Source organism: Mobula hypostoma, chromosome 16, assembly GCF_963921235.1.
Source record: "Mobula hypostoma chromosome 16, sMobHyp1.1, whole genome shotgun sequence".
In the NCBI taxonomy this organism is placed as follows: domain Eukaryota; kingdom Metazoa; phylum Chordata; class Chondrichthyes; order Myliobatiformes; family Myliobatidae; genus Mobula; species Mobula hypostoma.
In genome coordinates this window covers 24,383,446-24,405,751 of record NC_086112.1, presented here as the reverse complement: position 1 = coordinate 24,405,751, position 22,306 = coordinate 24,383,446, and the positions used below count along the sequence as shown (strand labels likewise).

The window sequence follows — 22,306 nt, the reverse complement described above, 5'->3', positions numbered from 1 at the left end:
GCACACACAAAGTGCTGGAGGGACTCAACAGGTTAGGCAGCATCTATGGAGGGAGAACAACAGCTGACGTTTCGGATTGAGACCCTTCATCAGGACTGGAAGAGGGGTGTGGGGGGGGCAGAGGCCAGAATAAAACAAACTTAGGAGAAATGGGGAGAGTAGAAGCTGGTAGGTACAGTACAGGTGAGGGTAGTGGAGGATGATGAAAGGGAATGATGTAAGGAGCTGCAAGGTGATAGATGGAGGAGTTAAAGGCTGAAGGACGTGACAGGAGAGGATAGTGGATTATGGAATAAATGGAAGGGGTGGGGAACCGGAGGGAGATCATGAGGGCAGGGGATGGGAAGAGAAGGGTTGAAAGGGCCACCGACTGGGTAAAAACAAGGGGGGAGAACAAGGAAACTAAGGGAGTGATTACCAGATGTTTATGCTGTCAGTCTGAAGACTACCAGAATGGAGTAGGAGGTGTTGTTCCTCTCATCAAATTCACTGTGATGATTGTACGCTCTAGTATCAATTGTTTGGCGACAATAAAGCAAAGTAATCTGTGTGGCAATAGAGGAGGTCATGAACAGCCGTGTCAGTGTGGGAATGAGAAGTGGAATTGAAATGGGAGATCATAGCTGTTGCGCGATGAAGCAGTCCCCCAATCTCCATCAGGTCGCACCGATGTTGAGGAGACTGCACTGGGAGCAATGGATATAATAATTGACACCAGCAGACACACAGGTGAAGCACTACCTGGAACGAAGTATTTAGGACTCTGAATGGTGGCGAGGGAGGAGTTGTAGGGGCCAGGTGTGTTGCAGGGCTAAATGATGGGAAGGGGGAGATTGGTGGGGAGCAGCGAGTGAACAAGAGAGCCATGTAGAGAGCGAGCTCTGGAGTACAGGGAAAGAGTGGCCTCATGTTCCTAACAATGCGGTACCATCGGAACGGCGGATGTTGAGGAGAATGATGTGTTAGATGCAGAGGCTCATAGGATGATAGGTGAGGACGAGAGGAACCTATCCCAGTTACATTGAGAGGGGTAGAGTGAACACAGAAATGCAAGAAGTGAAGATGCAGGTGAGGGCGGCATCAATAATAGTGGAAGGAAACCCCCATTTTCTGTGGGGGGGGAGGACATCTCGGATTCAGATTTGTCACATGTGTAATCACAACATACAGTGAAATATGTAACTTGTATTAATAACCAGCACACCTAATGTTGTGCTGGGGGCAGCCCACAAGTGCCAGTGCCAGTATTAGCATACCCACAGTGTTCCATAGAACAACCTGATCAACAACTACAAAACAAGCCTTTTTCCCATTCATTCACCCTCCCCCCCCCCACCATTACGGTATGTTACCATATACAGGGGATACGGGCAATCGGTTAATCTGGACAGCCATTTAATTTGGACAATTTTTAAAGAACAAAAACTAATTGAGAAAGTAGTTGGGATTCCCTTCATCTATTTGGGACACTGCTGCTTTGGGACATGAGACAGTTGTCAAACAGTTTCTAGCTAGCGTCAGTTGCATGTGCTTGTGATGTGTTATCCGTTTGGGCCGATGGACGCCAATTCAATACGCAGTGTTTTTGATCATTTTGGATTTTTTATATTGATTTGGAAAAAAAAGTTCAGAACATTGTCAAGATGCCACGAAAAGATTTGACACTAGCCAAAAAAAAGTTAACTTACTGAACTAATTTAAAAGCTATCTGCCTAACATCGATGACTCATCATCACATGGCAAAGATAACTGGAGTGCCGAAATCTACAATTGCACGCTTGATGCATCTGCCAGATAAACTATGAGAAGAATGGGCATTACACGAACAACAAGAGGGAACATCCCAAAAAAAAAGCATGAAGCTAAGGATCCAGATGTTGAAGAGGACCTCATTCAGTGTTTATTTTTTTCATTGTAACTGGACAAGGTGTTCATGCCAGTGGACCAATGTTAAAGACAAACAAATCAGAGGAACTTGGTCATGAAGATTTCAAAGCAACAGGTAGTCATTTGTCTCGATGAAAATGATGGCACCACAATAAATTTGAGAAAGCACACAATGAGAAAGATAGTGTTGATGCCGTAAGTGCAAAAACATGGAAATCTACAAAACTTGCTTCAAAAATTTTGTGCAGATGTTATCTATAATGCTGATGAGTCAGGCCTTTTTCTTTACGCCAAACTATTGGTTCCCTTGGCTACAAACACGCAGCACTGTCAGGTTCAAAGAAAGCAGTGGATCGATTATCTTCACTGGATGTCTGCTCTAATTTTGTTCATTTACAGTACTGAATTCCTCTGTTCAAATTTTAGGAACTAATACAGTTTTATAGTACTGTAGTAGTATTGCTAGAGTTCTTTTTTTCTGCATTTCATTTAAGTACATAATTTGTTAAACAGTTAAACAGTAGATTGTTTTGTTCATACCTTTTTAACTATTTGCATGAAACTTTGGCTAATTGGGGAAAAATGTTCTAGTCTAGTTGTGTCCTAATTAACCAGAATCCACCGTACTACCTTGAGATGCTTTTTTTGCAGGCATTTACAGGAAAATAAAGAAATAGAATTGAATTTATGAAAAACTATGCATAAACAAAGAACCAATGTGCAAAAGGCAACAAATGGTGCAAATATATATAAAATGCTGAGAGCTGCAGAATCCTTGAAAGAGTCTGTAAATTGTGGAATCAGTTCAGTGCTGAGTTGAGTGAAACTATCCACGCCAGTTCAGGAGCCTGATGGTAACAACTGTTCCTGAACTTGGTGGTGTGGGAACTAAGACTCCTGTACCTCCTTCCCAATGGTAATAGAGAGCAAACAGTATGGCCTGGATTGTGAGGTACCTGATGATGGACGCTTGTGACAGTGCTCCTTGTGAGTGTTCTCAATGGTGGGGCGGGTTTGCCTGTAATGGGCTGGGCTATATCCACCACTTTCTGTAGACTTTTCCATTCATGGCATTGCTGTTTCTAGTTTGGGCCAGAATGCAACTAGTTAAGATACACCTCACTGGGCATCTATAGAAGTATGTCAAAATTTTAGATGACATGCCAATTTCTGCAAACTTCTAAGAAAGTAGAGGCGCTGCTGTGCCTTCTTTGTAAGGAAATTATGTGCTGGTCCCAGGACAGATCCTGTTATATGATAATACCAAGGATTTTTTAAGTTACTGATCCTCTCCATCTTCAATCCATTTTTTTATGTCATCAGCAAACTTAAATATGGCACTGGAGCTGTACTTAGCCACACAATCACAGTTATAAAGTAGGTAGAACAGAGAGCTAAGCACACAACTTAATGGTGTACCTATTGTGGTTGAATTGCTGTTGCCAATCCACATGGACTAGGTGTAGTAAGTGAGAAAATAGAGGATCCAGTTGCAGAGGGTAGTATCAAGGCCCATGTCTTGAAGCTTAGTGATTATTTTCAAGGAGAAGCTAGTGTTGAAATGCATACTGACAGGCTTTTAATTCCAGGACAGGCTGATCACAGGTTTGACTTCTAGACTCATACGGATCTCCGACCCTAGTGACCACAGACCTTGTGACCCCTTTGGGCCTTGGAAAGCCTGACACAGTGGAGGAACTATGAGAAGGGGATAACATTCTTACAATTACTGTGGTGAAAGGAAGTATAGTCAAGGTAACTGTGAGTCAATGCATTTGTAAAAGACGTTGGTAGATAATCATCTCTAGAGAGATCATGGGGTGAGGTGTCGAGGAAGAAAATTTCGACCCACCTTCTCCCTCTCCTGAACTTACAGACCAGCTTGTGCTCCATCACTCCCACTACCTTTTTATTCTTGTTTCAGTCCCCTTCCTTTTCAGTCCTAATTGAGAGTCTTGGCCCAAAACGTCAGCTATTCATGTCTATCCATAGATGCTGCCTGACCTGCTGAATTCCTCCAGCATTTTGGTGGTTGCTTAAAATTGTCAGCATCTGTAGAATCTCAGTTTTAATTCATTCTTGCACTACCTTTCTTTGGCAGATTGTTTTGAGTTTGGACAATTAGCAAATACAAGTTTTGTTCTACATTCTGAGGTGAACTCCCCCCCCCGCCCATCCCCAAACCATTTCTGTGTGAATTTTATAATTCGATGTGAATCCTAATTCAAATTTTTTTTAAAAGTTTCAAGAAATAATGATGTACGTTAGAAAAACAGAGGATGTTGACATTTCCAGCAAATGAAGAGCAGCACTCAGCTATCGAGCATTCTTTTACAATTTACACAACCTAATCTACTACAGTAATCTCACATCTCTTGCTTATTAAAGTTCAATCTATTTCTTCCTTAAAATAATCAAAAACTGATTTCACTAGCATTTAAAGTAGAAGATTCCATAACATATACATATAACTCAGAAAAAAAAGCCTCCTGTTTAAGTGGCATTTCTTATGAACCCACAGTTCAAGATACTCATAAAGTATATCAATATCAAACTTAACAAGACCCTTGAGGATCATGTAGGTTTGAATCAAAAGCCCTGTATCCCTTCTGAACTCCAACAATACAAGGCTAACTAGTTCAACCTTTCCTCAAAGAGACTTGCCAATTTCAAGTCTGGCATCTGGTTAACTTGCTAGTCTGGAATGAGAGCTGGAATCCAGAGAAGTGGGATGTGCAGCTATGGTTAATTCCAAAATAATAAAGTCAGATGTGGGTAGGTTTGCACTGGAACCCAAATCTAGTTTTCTGCTTTCTTTAAACTCACCAGGTTCACTAGAAAATTCAAATATTGTAAGACCTAAATAGAGCGGACATGGAGAGGAAATTTCCAATAGTGGGAGAGTCTAGGACCAGAGGGCACAGCCTCAGAATACAAGGATGTCCTTTTTAAACAGAGAAGAGGAGGAATTAATTTAACCAGAGGGTGGTGAATTGGTGTAATTCATTGCCATAGACAGCTGTGGAGGGCATGTCATTGGGTATATTTAAAGCAGAGGCTGATAATTTCTTGATTAGTAGGGGTGTCAAAGGTTATGGAAAGAAGACAGGAGCATAGGGTTGAGAAAAATGAATCAGCCATGATCAAATAGCACAGCAGTCTTGACGGTCTGAATGACCCAATTCTGCTTGACTTATGGTCATGTAACATGTTAAAATTATGAATTAAGTGTGTTTGAGTATTTATGGAGCTCACATCTAATAGTCCAGAAAATCTGGTATGACCAAAGTCCCCAGGATAGCGTGTTATTGGAATTTTATTACAGCAGCTGAATAAATTTTCAGTGAACTGCTACCAATGTATTAACACCCCGTAAGGAGCCTACACCATAATACAAATATGATCTCACCTGTTGCACATTTTTTTTCTGTCCTCAACCTTCTGTTACTTCATGAATTAATAGAAACCTGATGTTCAACTATCACTTAAATCTTTCTCCAGGCTTCTTTCAAAACTACTTATAACAATGTACATTCTGAAGTTGCTGCAAAGGCAGGGTTGACAGCAAGGAGGAAAGTATTAGCTCGCAGAAAGATAAAAGGCCCTTTATTCGATGATAGAATCTCTATCTAGACCTTTCAGTATTTGGTAGGTGTCAATAGAATCCCCTCATTCTTCTCAACTCCAGCAAGTACAGGATTAAGAACACTTAAAACTTTTGATTCTGAGATAATTCTTGTAAATCTCCACTGTACTCTCTTCAAGCCAGCACATCCTTTCTTAGATATGGAGCCCCAAAATGCTCACAATGGCCCTATAAAACCCAAACATTACACTCAACACACAAAAAAGTTGCTGGTGAACACAGCAGGTCAGGCAACATTTCAAGGAAGAGGTACAGTCGACGTTTCGGGCCGAGACCCTTTGTCAAGGCTAACTGAAAGAAGAGCTAGTAAGAGATTTGAAAGTGGGAGGGGGAGGAGGTGATCCAAAATGATAGGAGAAGACAGGAGGGGGAGGGATGGAGCCAAGAGCTGGACAGTTGATTGGCAAAAGGGAGATGAGAGGATCATGGGACAGGAGGCCTAGGGAAAAAGAAAAGGGGGGGGCTGTCCCATGATCCTCTCATATCCCTTTTGCCAATCAACTGTTCAGCTCTTGGCTCCATCCCTCCCCCTCCCACTTTCAAATCTCTTACTAGCTGTTCTTTCAGTTAGTCCTGACGAAGGGTCTCGGCCTGAAACGTCGACTATACCTCTTCCTAGAGATGCTGCCTGGCCTGCTGCGTTCACCGGCAACTTTTTTGTGTGTTGCTTGAAATTCCAGCATCTGCAGATTTCTGTATGTAAGCATTACACTCTTTGCTTTTATATTCCAGTTCTCTTGAAATGAATGTCAATATTGCCTTTGCCTTCCTTACCACCGACTCAACGTGCAAGTTAACCTTTAGGGAATCCTGCATTAGTACTCCCAAGTACCTTCGCACCTCCGATTTCTGAATTCAGCCCTTGTTTAGAAAATAGTGTATACCTTTATTCCTTCTATTAAAGTCATGACCACAATCTTTATTTTTCTTCAAGTATGGTTTTCTCTTTGCTATAGCTGATAGGTCTCTTGATCACAACAACTCAGTTTCCTACTTTAGCACATCTTCAACATTCAATGGATCATCCACGTAATTGCCACTTCTGTAACACTCAGTTTCACTCTGCCATCTCCAGCAATCAGTCCTCTTCCCAGTACATCTTGTTATGTAATTGCAGGATATGCAACACTGGTCCTTTCAGCTCTTTTCCTTACACCCTTCATGGATTTAAATGAAGCAGCAATTCACATATCCGAATGCAAGATACTGCAAATATTGGAAATCTGGAGAAACACACCAAGGAGCTGGAGAAATTCACTGGGCTAGGCTGCATCGGTGGGGGGAAATGGACTATTGACATTTCTGGTTGAGACCCTTCGTCAGGACTAGTTCATCAGCAATCTTAATGAAGGATAATGACCGAAATACCAACTGTCCATTCACCTCCATAGGTTTCCCCCAAAACCAGAATTATAAGCTAGGATATTTCTAAAAAGTCAATATGCTAATCTAGTACAGTAATTTTTTTTAATTCTGATCCAGCACTTGAACTTACTGGATCAAAATAGAATAACTGGGTCTTACAAGTGAAAAGACAATATTGAAGCTGTAAAGTTATGACATATTTCTTCCTCTCATTCCCCAAAATGCAAAAGTAGTCACAGGCCTTTTGGTAAATAGTACTTTATTTAAAAAAACATACACATTAGTTAGTACAAAATTTAAGTGCTTTATGGATTTTTTATATATAACTTCTACAAGATCTACCATATTGTTTAAATACAAATCAGCTGTTGTTCAGATTTCTCAAAGTTCAAAATAGGAAAAACAAATAATCGACAAATAACTTAGAAGTTCAGTACTTTCATTAATATCCAAAGTACAGAATCTTGAAGAAAAAACCCATCAGCATTAACAGTTATTATCCATTGTTAAAAACATCAAGTTTTTAAAATAGAAAAATGGTACTATAGGAGACGATTTGATTTACTACTCTGAACAAGTAAAATTGATGCATACAATTGTGCAATAGTACAGTCAATCATAAGCACGACAACCATTAACTGTGAAAACACCACTATGCCAATTCAAGATCCATCTAATGTCTATTAACTTATTTTATCATAGGGGAATGAACAACATGAACTAATCTTACACACAACTCAATAGTTTAAACATGCAACATAAAAAGAAAGGCGAAGCTAAAACACATTCACAGTACCAGCTACTTATCTGATGTACAATAGGACTAGTGTAAAATTAAATCCAAATCTAATAAATAATGAACTTCCAGCTGATAATCATTTTGATTACTTTTTCCTTTTACTGCGCCAAACCCAAAATAAATTCTGACCTATGGATTGAGGTATTTACAAACTTCTGCCAGAAGGTGGCTTACTTGTGCACAAATCATCTGAAATGCAAGTAATTTTCTCAAGAATAATCAATTTAAATATAGTACGATTATCCTCAAAAGGACCACTTCATAATGACTTATGAAAACTTAAGATATTTGTGCATCTCAATTCTCCACTGCAAATACCTACTGATTTCCATCACAACAGATATTTGACATTTCAGAATACATTTTGTGTTCAATCCTAAGTAAAATCTTACATACTATTATTGAATGTCATTGTCAGTTGATAATTTGCATGGCATTCTAAACTCAAGGTGACTGCAAAGAAACACTTATGCATCATCAATGAAAAATGCCCTAATTTATCAGCAAATCAATATTGATTCTTAAAAATTATTTTTTAAACTTCAATCACTTGAAAATTATCTTATTAAAATCAGGAAGGGTTCATGTTACAAATATCAGTACACAAAAATGAGGCAGACAAGTTCGAACACTTTGAATTGTTCTGCTGGATGACAAAGCTTTACAAAATTCTACAGTATCATCCATCTGTGAATCAAATTCTAGTTTTTTTCATGTTATTCTGTTGTACAAATTTCTTACAAATCATGCAACTAAAATCAAAACATTTGCAAAAATCATTTTGGATCTACAGAAAGCAAAGGGAGATAAGATGTAAATTAAACATGCAGCATGAAAAGCAATTTGAATGGACACAGCAATCCTCTACAGGCACATTAGCCATTATGGAATATTTTAAAGCCGTAACAAACTTAATTTTTGTCCCAAATAATGCAGTAATTAAATAGATGTAAACAAGTATATAATTAGAAAAGCCACTGTATTTATCTGGCTCAGGTAGTAGATTGATTACTCTGCTTAATAGCCTATCCCAAATTGTATTCTTTTTTCCAACATTACTTAAATTACATAAGCAATCTACAGCAGTCATTATTTTTACCCATTAAGCTATGTTTACAATGAAAGCACATACGCTTGAAAAAGCAAATTTAGAATCTGTCTTCTAATCAGATATGGTTCTTAATTGTAACTTGGGAAGGTTTACAGCAAATTGTACTTCATCCCCATAAGACAATATAATTGATTTCATTTAACCAAAGCCACTTTTTTACAAAAAGAGCTTTTCAACCATCTGACTAATTGTGTTCCAATACCATTTTTAAAAATATGCAACAAGACTACCTTACATTTGGAGAATATTGCTAATCTAGAATGAAATACAAAATGCTGGAATTATCGTCAGATAGCATCCAGCAAGAGAGAGAGACACAATTAATGTTTCATCAGAAAAAGACTACCATACAGAATCTTTATTCAGGTACCATCTCTACAGATGTTGCCCAGTCTACTGAGTCTTTCCAATATAGTTTAGTTTATCTTTCTAGATTTCCACCATTTCCAGTATTTTAATCTTGGTGTCCAAATCCAGTAAAATTCCATGAATTCAGCATGCTTGACTAGCAGACTTTCTGTACTATTGAATATTATTCATATCCTAACACTTTCAATAACCATTTATGTGATACAGTATTATAATAAACTTCCCTGTAAATCCAATGAGTTTAAAGGGAACATGATCCCATTAAGTTTTGAAAGAGTGCGGGAAACCATGTCAAATCACTGGCATTTCCAAAGAGATGATCACACACGTTTAATCTGAATATTTCAGTACTGATATTGAAGTTACATCAAGATCTTAGCAGAGCAGAACAAAAAAAAGTATTCCCTGCAATATATTCATTGCATGAAGACTGATGCAGAAATACATTGCAGAGCTGTACATATGCTTAACGAACATGTTAAAGTTTACAAAAGTAAATTTCCGATAGACACTTTACCGCATATTTGCATTTTGATAGCCTTATAAAATGTTACACATTTAATATTAAGACCTATAAAAAGTTGCTCTTTAATTAGTATCGTATTTGCCTTATGACTGTTAATGAAGACAATTAAATGTCAAACTGTCCTTCTTAGCTTAATGTTTTAGCAAAATTACCTACAAAATAATCGGTTTATATTTAAAAGGATTTTCTACAGATGACTAAAACTGAAAGTACTCTATCGTAACAAATTAAATAAAAACTAGCATACATTTTCTTCACAAAATGGGGGAAAGTTATGACCCCCTATCATTTTCACTGGAAACAACTCCAAGATAGACGAAAAACTTTCACACAAAGTGACACATTAAAACTGATGTTTGGTTTGTTAGTTGGACATCAGATATAGCTCAATTGTTCTATCCTCACACAAATCAAAACTCTCAGCTGACTCTCCAGTGCAATAGTGAGGGAGTTCTGTATTTTTAGATTTGCCATCATTCAGAGGTCAATTAGAAGAGACAAATGGATGAGGTCGTCAGCCAAAGATGCACTGAGGCAGGGCAGAGGCAGAGCCCTGTAGCTGAGCATGAAGCAATCCATTTGGCAATTGAGACAATACTGTCAAGGCGCAGATAGAAGTCAAACAGCTGAACCTTATGAAGTGATTAGGGAATAGAGTTCTAACAGGGAATAAAAATGAAGGCTTTAGTCTTCCAATATTTTGTTTGTTGTAATTTCTGCCCAGTCCAATGCAAATATGAGAGAAATGAGATGTCGTATCAGAAATGGTCAATTTCAGAGACTGGGTGATGCAACAAATCCTTAAAAGAAATGAGGTCGGCCAGTTAGGGGATCAGATTACTTATCCACATCACATGGGGCTTGGAGCAATAGATTTCATTTGCATTTAAGTGTTAGGTTTACATTTTAATTGCCATCATAAACAACACCAGGAACAAATATAATGGTACAAACTGCAGAGCAGAATTTCTAAAATCATCCAAATTATCTCATTATACAAAGAAGAATATTTCCAACACACCAGGGTGTTCACAGCAACTTTACATTTTCTGCAAAACCCAATGTTGTTGTTTGTCAATTATGTGATTTTATTTTTACTCATAGTTGCAACAAGGTAATAAACAAACATAGTACTAATAATTAACTAAATGTCTGTCTACACAATTACTGCACGTCTGTCAAGGATTCATGTTAATTATATCACACATCGTGTTGAAAATATCTACACTATAAATCCATTCCACTGCTAATCATACCCATCACAAAAAGGAGGTAACATAATTTCTCTTAATATCAGCATCTTCTGTCATTTTCTAAATAGTTAGCACTTGAAGGAAACATTTCTAACATTGAAATCCAGTCCAACCCATCACATTTCTAGTTATTCAGATATGTAACTACTTGTATGAAGGACATTTACTTCAAAATCTTTCTGAAATGTAAAACAATCAGTAATAATTCAGTAATCGATAATATGGCTTCCTGATACTACATGTATTGAACCTACAAGTTAGAGTGGTTTGGTTGTGTATTTACGCCCTACCCTAACTTAGTCTAGCCCTCCGCTTGCTTCCCAATGCTATTTGTCAAGATCAGTGAAACCAATATAAAGAAATGCAGAACATTAAGCCAATCAAGTTTTTGTGATTTCTGCAGTATTGTAAGATTCCAATAATCTGGCATCCTCTGTATTTTGGTAGAATAACATTGTTAGATATTATTCACACGTTTTTAAGGAAATATGAACTTTTCCAGTGAATTTATTGAGTTTAAAGGAAGTGGGAAACAGAACCTGGTGAGTTTCACCTTATAGGTCCCCAGACCTCAGGCCAAGTCCCCACTAGCAGCCTAGCCCTTGGCCACTACTCTTAATCCGAGCTCTAGCTTCAACCCCCAGCTGAGCCTACAATCTGATCTTCCCTTTGGACTCCTAGTGTTCCCAACCCCAGTTTCCAAATTTCTGTGGATAACAAGAACTTTGTATACAAACAGCAAGCTGGATGTTCATTCATTGGGATTTTTAGATACTAGATTATCAGAGTTTCAAGTAGTGAATAGATACAGTTTCTAATCACCAAATTGGCCATGCCCCATTGTCAAGTAATCCACATTAAATTTACAAGGTTTAAAACTTAAAATGGTTCTTCTTGGTGTAAGAGACAAAAGGCACACTATACTTTTGAAAGTTTATCATTAATTTCTAAGAATTTACAACTGTATAACTAGCAAATAGTTCAGATTTTAAAATATTTTCAATTGTTTAATCAAAAATTACATTTGATGTTGCAGTGTTCGCCGAGCTTGACAACTAGCTTGTAGACATTTCATCACCAGTCAAGATACCATTCTCAGTGCGTAGTTGTTGGTGTTTCTCTCTGGGAGTCTCGACTTTTATAGGCCTCCATTCGCTTGTCTCAGCCCTAATTGGCTACCTCTTCAGTTGACCTTTGGTTCACATTTCCTTGGCTCTTGAGGGCCCATGGATGACATCTATTTCGATATGTTTGTTTATGGAGTTATCAGAAAAGAATCACACTTCCAAAACTTCACGTGCCTGCTTTGTGTTTGCTTGCGCCAGAACCTCTGCAGTGTCCCTAGTTAAAGTGGTGTCTTTCTCAGTCTTCGTGTACCACGATCAGCGATAGCAGACTGTGTGTCCATACCACCAGTTTGTATTCCCTTAAATGAGTTGTGTGGCAAAGTAGTGTACAGGATCACCTGTGGAGACTACAACAAGAACTACGATGGCTACACAGGATATAAACTCTCAACTCGTTTATGGAAACACAAACTGGCAGTATGGAGACAAGATCCACCATTACTGATCTTGGTACATAAGGACCAAAAAGGACACCACTTTAACTGGGACAACGTGGAGGTTCTCGCTTAGCAAGCATGAAGCAGACACAAGAATTTTTATAAGTGTGGTTCTCTTCTGATAATTCCGTAAACAAACATATCGAAATAGATGCCATACACAAACGCCAAACAGCCAAAGAAAAGTAAGACAATAGAATTTAAAGGTCAACTGAAGGGGTATCCAATCGGGACGGAGACAAGTGAACAGTGGCCTACACAAACGCAAGCACTCCCAGAGAGAAACACCAACAACTGCGCACTGAGGATGTCACCTCGACTTGTGATGAAACATCTAACAGCTAATTGCCAAGCTCGGTGAACACTGCAACATCAAACACCTCAACCAGAGCCACAAATATTCACCACCATCCTAGACAGAAATTATAATTATAAAAGACTCAACCGCACAAATTCACAGCAAATTTTGCCTTTTGCCCTATGCAAATGAAACAGAAAATCAGCACAAGGTGCAAGTGGCATCCATAATTATTAATAGCACTAAACACTATCAGAATGTAAAACACGTAGTCAGTTTTAAAATAAATTCCAACCCAAGGAACCTATTCGTATGTAAATAGGTTTTATTTTTTAAAGCTAAAAATCTCAATTCTAAAATCTACATCTTTTGTCAAAATTCTCCCACTGAATGAAAATGGAATAAACAAATGTACACATTATTACAATAATACTACCAAAGTTTTAAAATCCTGTGTTCACAGGATATAATAAAAAATTATATAATACTAATAAAAAAGGATACATATTGTACCAAAGAGTGTACCATCATAATTTATTTGATTATTTCTGTACTATCCAAATGCACTGCTATGTCATACAGATTACTTGTATGACAAATTGAGTAATCTTAAAACTTGAAATATTAAAGTACTTTATATTAAACTATTTATATGACAAATACTAGTTTTGCAGTGTACAACTGATGTCGTTAAAATCATGATGTTATGCTGCTCGAGATTTTTTCTCCTGCAATAGGATAAAAGTCACAATTGCATCTCGTATCTCCATAAAATAGGTGAACTGACTAGAAAAACTTGAAATAATTCTTCAGAAGTATGTTCTTCATCTCACTAAGCTTATTTCCGCATTGTATAGCTAACTATGTGGTAAATTCTGGCCTATTAGTTATCAAGGCTGATGAAATTTTGGCCATAAAGTATCAGTTTACATCACCAAGGTATTTCAATATTCTTACAAACACACCTAGACAGGTGGTTTTCTTCAAAAAACATTAACAATAGCCACTTGAATCAATGGGTTTTAATAAATCAAGTTACCTCTTATAATATTTTCCAAATTGTAGGTTTTAATTCACTACTCAATTGACCTTTGAGTGATAGAGGGGAAAAGGCTACATTCTCATCTCTTGGTCTATTTTAAAATCAGTAGTGAGTGTCTCATTATCATCACTAATTTCTGTGGTATTAATGTATGAAAAAAATGAGGAATATTTTTAAAACAGCACCAAAAGCTGCAGAATAAATTGAGAAATCTATCAATGCTACTGGACTACTGGATCTGGGAACAACTGGAGTGAACAGTCTGTAAAACGGAAACAGTTGAACTCTATGTAACGACACGGACAATAAAATAGAAACTGTACAAAGGTACATCTGGGAACAAAAAAATACCCAGTATCTGGACCATGTGTGAATATCACCAAAATTGAGACTCATTGAACTGCATAAATAAAATTATCCACAACAACCTTGTCTTTCAAAATCTCCACTTGAAAAATAAACAGGTATCCGTCAGTGCTTTCAATTGAAAGAGTAGTCCAAATGGAAAGAGAAGGGAAAGAGCATAGTAGAATATAAGGCAGGAATGTGAACAAAGGAAAGACTAGTTAAATATATGTTCTCCTGTTCTGCACTGTTGAAAGAACCACCTGAGAAAATTTATGGCCAATTCCAAATACTGAAAAGGTAATAGTGTAAAAACACTAAATCATTTTAAACATGACAATATGTTAATCTATATTTTTAAAAATCTCTAAAATCCTTAGGGCCCTTTCACGCCAAGCACGAAAGCCAGTCTTCAATGATCTTGTAACTATGTTCCATTCAATCTTCTAATCCTTTCACAAAGACCAACATTCAGTCATAAGTCAAAGCACTTCATTATTGCATCTCGATCAAACTTGAAGCTGAGAAAGGCATTGGATGAAAAATTAAAATCAGAGTGTCCATTGCAGGAATCAGAGAGATCAGAACCTGATCTGTATGTCCCAGAATATTCCATGAGCTGATCTGAGCTGCAAAGTTCACAAACTGCACCTAAGTAGGAAATTAAAGATTAAAACTGATAAAACATTTAGAATATAAAAGGTTTCAAATATCAAGTTCTACATCTAGTAGTACATATTTGTAACACTGCAAAAGAATTACACAATCTTACCCATTCCAAAATTGTCCTGCAGTCGTCTTGGCTGAAGTTTTTTATCAGATTTCTGAAAAAGATTTTTGAAAGAAGTTGAAATTCATTTGCAGATGGTCATTAAGATATTTTGCGAAGGATGCTTTAAAATATAATACATGGAAATAGTTGATTGGGGCAGGAATACAAGTGGCTTGCCTGCTCCAGGAATACAAAGCAAAAGCAAAAAAACAAAAGGTTAAATGCCTAAATAAATCAATGTAAACCATTATTGAGTGGCCTTGTTTTACTGTTGGAACAGAAAATCTGGAACACTATTGTTGAGTTTTATTTAAACAATTGCGAAGTCAAACAAAATATTTCTCTTAAGTTGGTACTTAGGCTCAATGTTTAATTTGTATTCTTTTTAAAATCTTCATTGTATGGATTGCCATACAAATGTAGCTTGCAATGGGTTGTCTACATAAAGGTGTACCAAAAATAGCACAATGCTTTACAGTACCAGTGACCAAATTCAATTCATTCTCCCTGTGACCACATGGGTTTCCTTTGGCTGCTCCGGTTCCCTCCCACAGTCCAAAAGAGATACTAGTTAGCAGGTTAATTGGTTATAGTAAATTGTCCTGTGATTAGGCTAGGGTTAAACACGGGGTTGCTGTGCGGTGTGGCTCGAGGGTTGGAAGGGCCTACTCCATGCTACATCTCAAATAGATTAGATAAATAAAATTGTCATTAGTAAAACTTAATTCCACAGTAACATTAAGGGACTCAAAGAGAAGATAAGTGTACTTTTTTTTGTTTTAACATCAGATATCTGAATGTTGCAGCCACAGACAGGACAGCACAAACATCTCTAATTGCCCTAGAGAAAGTAGTGGTGAGCTGCCATCTTGAACCACTGCAGTCTTTCAGGTGTGAATATATCTACAATGCTGTTAGGGAAGGAGCTCCATGATCTTGACCCAGCAGCAGTGAAGGAACAACAATACATTCACAAATCAAGTTAGCATGTGGCTTGGAGGGCAACTTCCACCCTGGCAGTGCTCCCTCTTTTTTTGCCCTTGCTTCTCTAGCTGGTAGAAGTCATGATGCTTTCATTGTAACTACACTTAGCAGCTCTGCAGTTGTGGATGGCTTGGAGAGGAACTTGCAGGTCATGGTATTCACATAGCGAGCTCATTTTGTCCTTCATGGTGGTAGATGTCATGATTTACAAACTGTTATCTAAAGCAGCCTTGCCAAGTTACTGCTGTGTGTTTTGCAGATGTAACGTTCCAAGGCTAAACTATAAATTAGCAGGAAGGAGCTTAAGAATGAAATTAGGAGAGCCATAAGGGGCCATGAGAAGGCCTTGGCAAGCAGGATTAAGGAAAACTCCAAGGCATTTTACAAGTACGTGAAAAGCAAGAAGACATGAGAGAATAGGACCAATCAAGTGTGACAGTGGAAAAGTGTGTATGGAACCAGAGAATCTAATCTAATACTCTTTGTGATTTTTATAAATGACCTGGATGAGGAAGTGGAGGGATGGGTTAGTAAGTTTGCTGATGACACAAAGGTTGGGGGTGTTGTGGATAGTGTGGAGGGCTGTCAGAGGTTACAATGAGACATCAATCGACAGGATGCAAAACTGGGCAGAGACCTCTGGAGTTCAAACCACATAAGTGTGAGGTGGTTCATTTTGGTAGGTCAAATAAGATGGCAGAATATAGTACTAATGGTAAGACTCTTGCCAGTGTGGAGGATTAGAGGGATCTTGGGGTCCAAGTCCATAAGACACTCAAAGCTGCTGCGCAGGTTGACTCTGGTTAAGGCGGCATACAATGCATTGGCCTTCATCAACCATGGGATTGTTTAAGAGCCAAGAGGTGATGTTACAGCTATATAGGACCCTGGTCAGACCTCACTTGGAGTACTGTGCTCAGTTCTGGTCACCTCACTACAGGAAGAATGTGGAAACCATAGAAAGGGTGCAGAGGAGATTTACAAGCATGTTGCCTGGATTGGGGAGCATGCCTTATGAGAATAGGTTGAGTGAACTCGGCCTTTTCTCCTTGGAGCGGCGAAAGATGAGAGGTGACCTGATAGAGGTGTATAACATGATGAGAGGCATTGAGCGTGTGAATAGTCAAGAGGCTTTTCCCAGGGCTGAAATGGCTAGCGTGAGAGGGCACAGTTTAAGGTGCTTGGAAGTAGGTACAGAGGAGATGTCAAGAGTAAGTTGTTTTTTTTAAAAATGCAGACAGTGGTGAGTGCGTGGAATGGGCTGCCGGCAATGGTGGTGGAGGCAGATACGACAGGGTCTTTTAAGAGACTCCTGGATAAGTACATGGAGCTTAGAAAAATAGAGGGCTATGTGTAACCCTAGGTAATTGCTAAAGTAAGTACATGTTCGGCACAGCATTATGGGTCAAAGGGCCTGTATCGTGCTGTAGGTTTTCTATGTTTTATAACAGTAATGAAGTGAGTTAATATTTAGAGTTGGGGCAGGCAAGCTACTCTATCCTCTGGGCAAGTGGGGTATTCTACACACTCCTGAAGATCGTACAGCTTTAAGAAGTCATAAAGAAAATATTGCTTGTTGCAAGGTATCAAGGCTCTGACAAGTTCTTTTAGCTGGGGGCTGCCCTCATTGCTTCTCACCAACAGTAAACTCCAGTAAAATTAAAGTAAACAGCTTAATGATGGTAATTCCTTTGAACATCAAAGTGTTAGAATTTTTCTGTTGCAACTGACGGGTTTCTGTACTTCCATAACTTGTACATTCACTAGTTTCTTTCCCCTCTCTTGTATCAACACTGACGCTTTACTACTCATTTTATTTCATTGCTCTCAGTGCAAACTGTTCCAGTGGATTTAACTCATCAGGGAGTAGTGACCCTGTCCTCTTGTGGAATGGTAATATTAATTAATTTCCATATCTACAAACCCTCCAGTTACAACTGAATGATTAGATAGGTATTAACTGGCCTGTTTAAGAAAAAATTGAAAATGACAGTTCAGTTAATATTTAGAACCAGGCTTCTGAGCTGACAGCAGCAAGTTTTTGATCATTAAAATTATGAATGCCGGACTTCCGGGTCATCAAGGGAATGGCGGCGTAAGGAAAAGGTCTCTCGACAAAAAAGAAGGTAAACTGCCCCAAAATCGAATTTAGACAAATACTTAATATTGCATAACTATATTAATAAAAGGGGCAAGGATGATGTCTAAGAACAAGATTAAAAAAGTCCGCTCTGAAGGCTGATAAACATAAAGAGACGCAGCAAGGCGACAGGCCTAGCTCCCCCACGGCAAGCCAGGTCGGAGATAATGAGGGGGAAATCGGTGACTCTGTCTTTGATTCTCGGAGAGATTCGCGAGTTCCGACAAGATAACAGCAAACAGCTGGAAGATATTAAAGGAGAAATAGTAAAAACTAACTCGCAGATAGATGAAGCCAAAGCGAGGATTGTTGGAATTGAAGAGAAGCTACAAAACGCCGAGGAAGTGATAGCAGAAATGCTGAAGCTGCAAGACCAGCTCCAGTGGAAACTAATAGATCAAGAAGGCCGCTCAAGAAGGGAAAATGTGAGGATTTACGGAGTTCCCGAAGGAACCGAAGGTAAACCTGGATTGATGATTCCCTTCATAGAGAAGCTGCTTAGAGAGAACCTTGATATACCAGCCGCAAAAGACCTACAGATAGAAAGAGCTCACCGCGCGTTGGCACCACAGCCTCCGGCAGATCGATTCTGGTCAGATTTCTCCGTTACAGAACGAAGGAAGAGGTGCTTAAAAGGGCATGGCAAAATAAAGGTTTCATGTGGAACAACTGTAAAATCAGTTTAGACCATGACTACGCACCGGGAATTCTTGCCAGACGGAAGGAATATACGGAAACACAGAGATTCCTGAAGGAAAACAACATCAGGTTCCAGACCCTGTATCCAGCTCGGCTGAGAGTCTTTTACGACAAAGGGACAAAAATTTACGCTACAGTGGAGGAGGCAACGTTGGACCTGGCGGACCGGGGACTACCTATTAAAAGTTATCACCCAACCGGAGTCGCTACTGGAGAGGATTCGGCAGAAGTCGTGGCAGTTAGTGGGGCGAGGACGCTCCACTCGAACCAGAGTGTCAAACTACAAGGAAAAGCTGCAAATATTCAGACGCGAATGTACGGAGAATACAGATTAATTAAGAGAAATGACTGAAAAGAGTAAATCGGACTTAAAGGTAAAATGAAAACTGGTAACTGAAAATAAACTAGGCGGAATAACTTGAATGATAGCAATATGGTCGAGACATAAATAGGAGAAAATTCTCTATGATTATTCAAACTGCTGAGGGCCCTCTAACACAGGGTGAAGATAGAGGTTATCCATCTGAACTGAGGCGGGTCGGTGCTCAGGCCTCACTGTGGGAAGTCGGGAAAAATTTTCAAATGTTACACGTTCAAAAATGTCTAGGGTGTGGTTATATGTCTTGGTTTACTATTGAGAAGGAATTGCTTACTGTTTGGTTAGAAAAGGAGAGTGTTTTTTTTCTACCAGAGAAAAATGCAAACTGAATTGGTAAAAATAATTTCCTATAATGTTAATGGGGTTTTGAATCCAATTAAAAGAAATAAGATTATGTCTAAATTGAAAAAAGAGAGGGCACAAATAGCTTTCCTCCAGGAAACACATATGAGCCAATCTGAACATGGAAAATTAAAAAGAATGGGCTTTAAGCATGTATTTTATTCATCATATAAATTGAGTCACAAAAGAGGGGTAGCTACTTTAATATCAAGTACTCTTAATTATGAACATATTTCAGAGACTAAAGACAAAGAAGGACGGTTTGTAAAAATCACAGGAAGAATAGAAGGTACAGAAATAACATTGCTGAATGTTTATGCTCCTCCAGGTTGTGAATGGTCATTTTATAGACACATTTTTGACCTAATGGTCAGTTCTCCAGGGGTAGTAATTTGTGGAGGGGATTTTAATATTAGATTAAATCCTGTATTAGATTCTTCAAGAATAGTTACTCAGAATAAACCTCTGACTCGGAAAATGAATTCATTGATGGAGGAGTTGGGAATTATAGATGTCTGGAGGGAATTACACCCTACTAGTAAAGATTATACACATTACTCTTTCCCTCATTCAGCCTATTCAAGGATAGACTATTTCTTTGTCTTTAATACAGATAGACTCAGGATAAAAAACTGTAATATTGCAACAATTGATCTGTCGGATCATAGCCCAGTCTCTATGTCTCTAATCCTGGAAAGGAAAATGAGGAAAACACTATGGAGGCTAAACTCACATATACTCAATAACCCGAAAGTAATGGAGAGATTAAGGGGAGAAATCAAAGAATATCTAGACCTTAATGACACGGGAGAAACATCACCAGTGATCTTATGGGATACATTGAAAGCTGTACTGAGAGGGAAAATTATTTCCATTACCACTCACATGAAAAAAATCAATGCACAAAAATTAGCAGACCTTCAAGGAAAATTAAAACAACTTCAAGTTGTAGATAGCAACAGAAGTAATTCAAATCGAAAACAGGAAATTAGGAAATTGCAAAGTGAAATTGACGATATTTATACGTTGGAAACTCAAAGAAATTTTCTTTACCTGAGACAAAAGAATTATGAAGTAGGAGGTAAATCAGCTAGAATTATTAGCATATAAATTACGAAAACAACAAGCAGACAATACAATTCATAAAATAAAGAATCCAAAGACAAAGCTTGTGGAAAGTACAATAGGGAAAATTCAAGAGAGTTTTGAAACATATTATCGAGAGCTGTACTCCCAACCCCGGGCCCCCAATGAGCCCTATATAGACAGTGTATTGAATTTTTTAGATCTACCTAAACTTACAGATTTACAAAATGAAAGTTTATTAGAACCAGTAACTGTCAAAGAACTGAACGTGGCCATCTCTAGGTTAAAGGCTGGAAAGTCCCCGGGTTCTGATGGGTTTACCTCAGAGTGGTACAAGTCCCTGAAGACACAGTTAGCCCCATTACTACTTAACACCTTTAATTGGATCTTGCAGAGAGGAGAAACTCCACCTTCCTGGAGAGAAGCGATTATTTCAGTTATTCCTAAAGAGGGTAAAGATAAACTAGAATGTGGCAATTATCGGCCAATTAGTGTTCTTAATTTAGATTACAAACTATTTACATCTATATTAGCGCGCAGATTGGAAAAGCTTTTACCTGGCCTAATTCACTTAGACCAGACTGGATTTATTCAACAAAGACAAACACAGGACAACATAAGGAGAACTCTGCATATATTAGAACAGGTTAATAAGAACGAGACAGAGACAATGGTAGTAGGATTGGACGCTGAGAAAGCTTTTGATTCGGTTAGTTGGGCATTCCTATACAGAGTGTTAGGAAGATTCGGCTTTCAAGAAAAGTTTATTAAAGTAATTCAGACTCTATATGACAGCCCTACAGCCCGAATTAAGATAAATGGGGACCTCTCTGACTCCTTCATCTTAGAGAGAGGCACTAGACAAGGATGCCCAATTTCTCCTCTCCTTTTTGCGCTATATATTGAACCGCTTGCCCAACTAATAAGACAGAGCGAAATCGTAAAAGGTATCAAGGTGGCAGGGATTGAACAGAAAGTGGCGTTATTCGCAGATGATGTTTTGGTCTATCTGAGTGAACCAGAAAAATCATTTATAGGATTGTTTACACTGTTGGATGACTTTGGGAAAATATCAGGTTATAAAATAAATGTAAAGAAAACTCAGGTTATGTCCCTAAGTTATGCACCATCCAAAAAAAAAATCGCAGGATACATACGATCTTAAATGGGAAGCTAAATCATTAAAATATTTAGGAATAACCCTGCCGAAGGATCTTTCAACACTGTCACAGGTAAATTATGGGCCATTAATCTCAGAGATAAAAGCAGATATGCATAGATGGAATCTTATCCCCTTTTTAAGTTTAAATTCAAGGATAAATACTATAAAAATGAATATTCTTCCTCGGTTATTGTATCTTTTCCGTACTTTACCAGTGGAGGTGGATGATAATCAATTCAGGGAATGGGACAAATGGATTTCCCGCTTCATTTGGCAAGGAAAGAAACCTAGAATTCGATATAACACCTTACAGTTAGGGAAGGAAGGAGGAGGTATGGTTCTTCCTTGCCTGAGAAATTATTTTTATGCCTCACAGATAACCCCTCTGTTATATTGGTGTAATAGGGAATATAAGGCTAGATGGAAGGAAATAGAATTTGGATTAGTTGACAGTTTTCCTCTACAGGCCTCAATAGCTGACAAAGTTTTGATGGCCCAGTTGGAAAAATTTAAAAACAGTTGGATAAATCTTACATT

General features: G+C 38.2%; 1 protein-coding gene across 1 annotated transcript in view; it reads right to left on the bottom strand.

Moving 5' to 3' along the window:
* Positions 1-12,652: 12,652 nt before the first annotated feature.
* dcp2 (decapping mRNA 2) overlaps positions 12,653-22,306 on the bottom strand; it is a 37,259-nt gene continuing 27,605 nt past the window's right edge. The window contains exons 10-11 of the mRNA XM_063068654.1: positions 14,978-15,029; positions 12,653-14,856 (exon numbers count right to left, since the gene is read on the bottom strand). Of these exons, the coding sequence (XP_062924724.1) occupies positions 14,681-14,856; positions 14,978-15,029 (228 nt within the window). The 3' untranslated portion in view covers positions 12,653-14,680. The remainder of the gene's footprint in view (positions 14,857-14,977; positions 15,030-22,306) is intronic.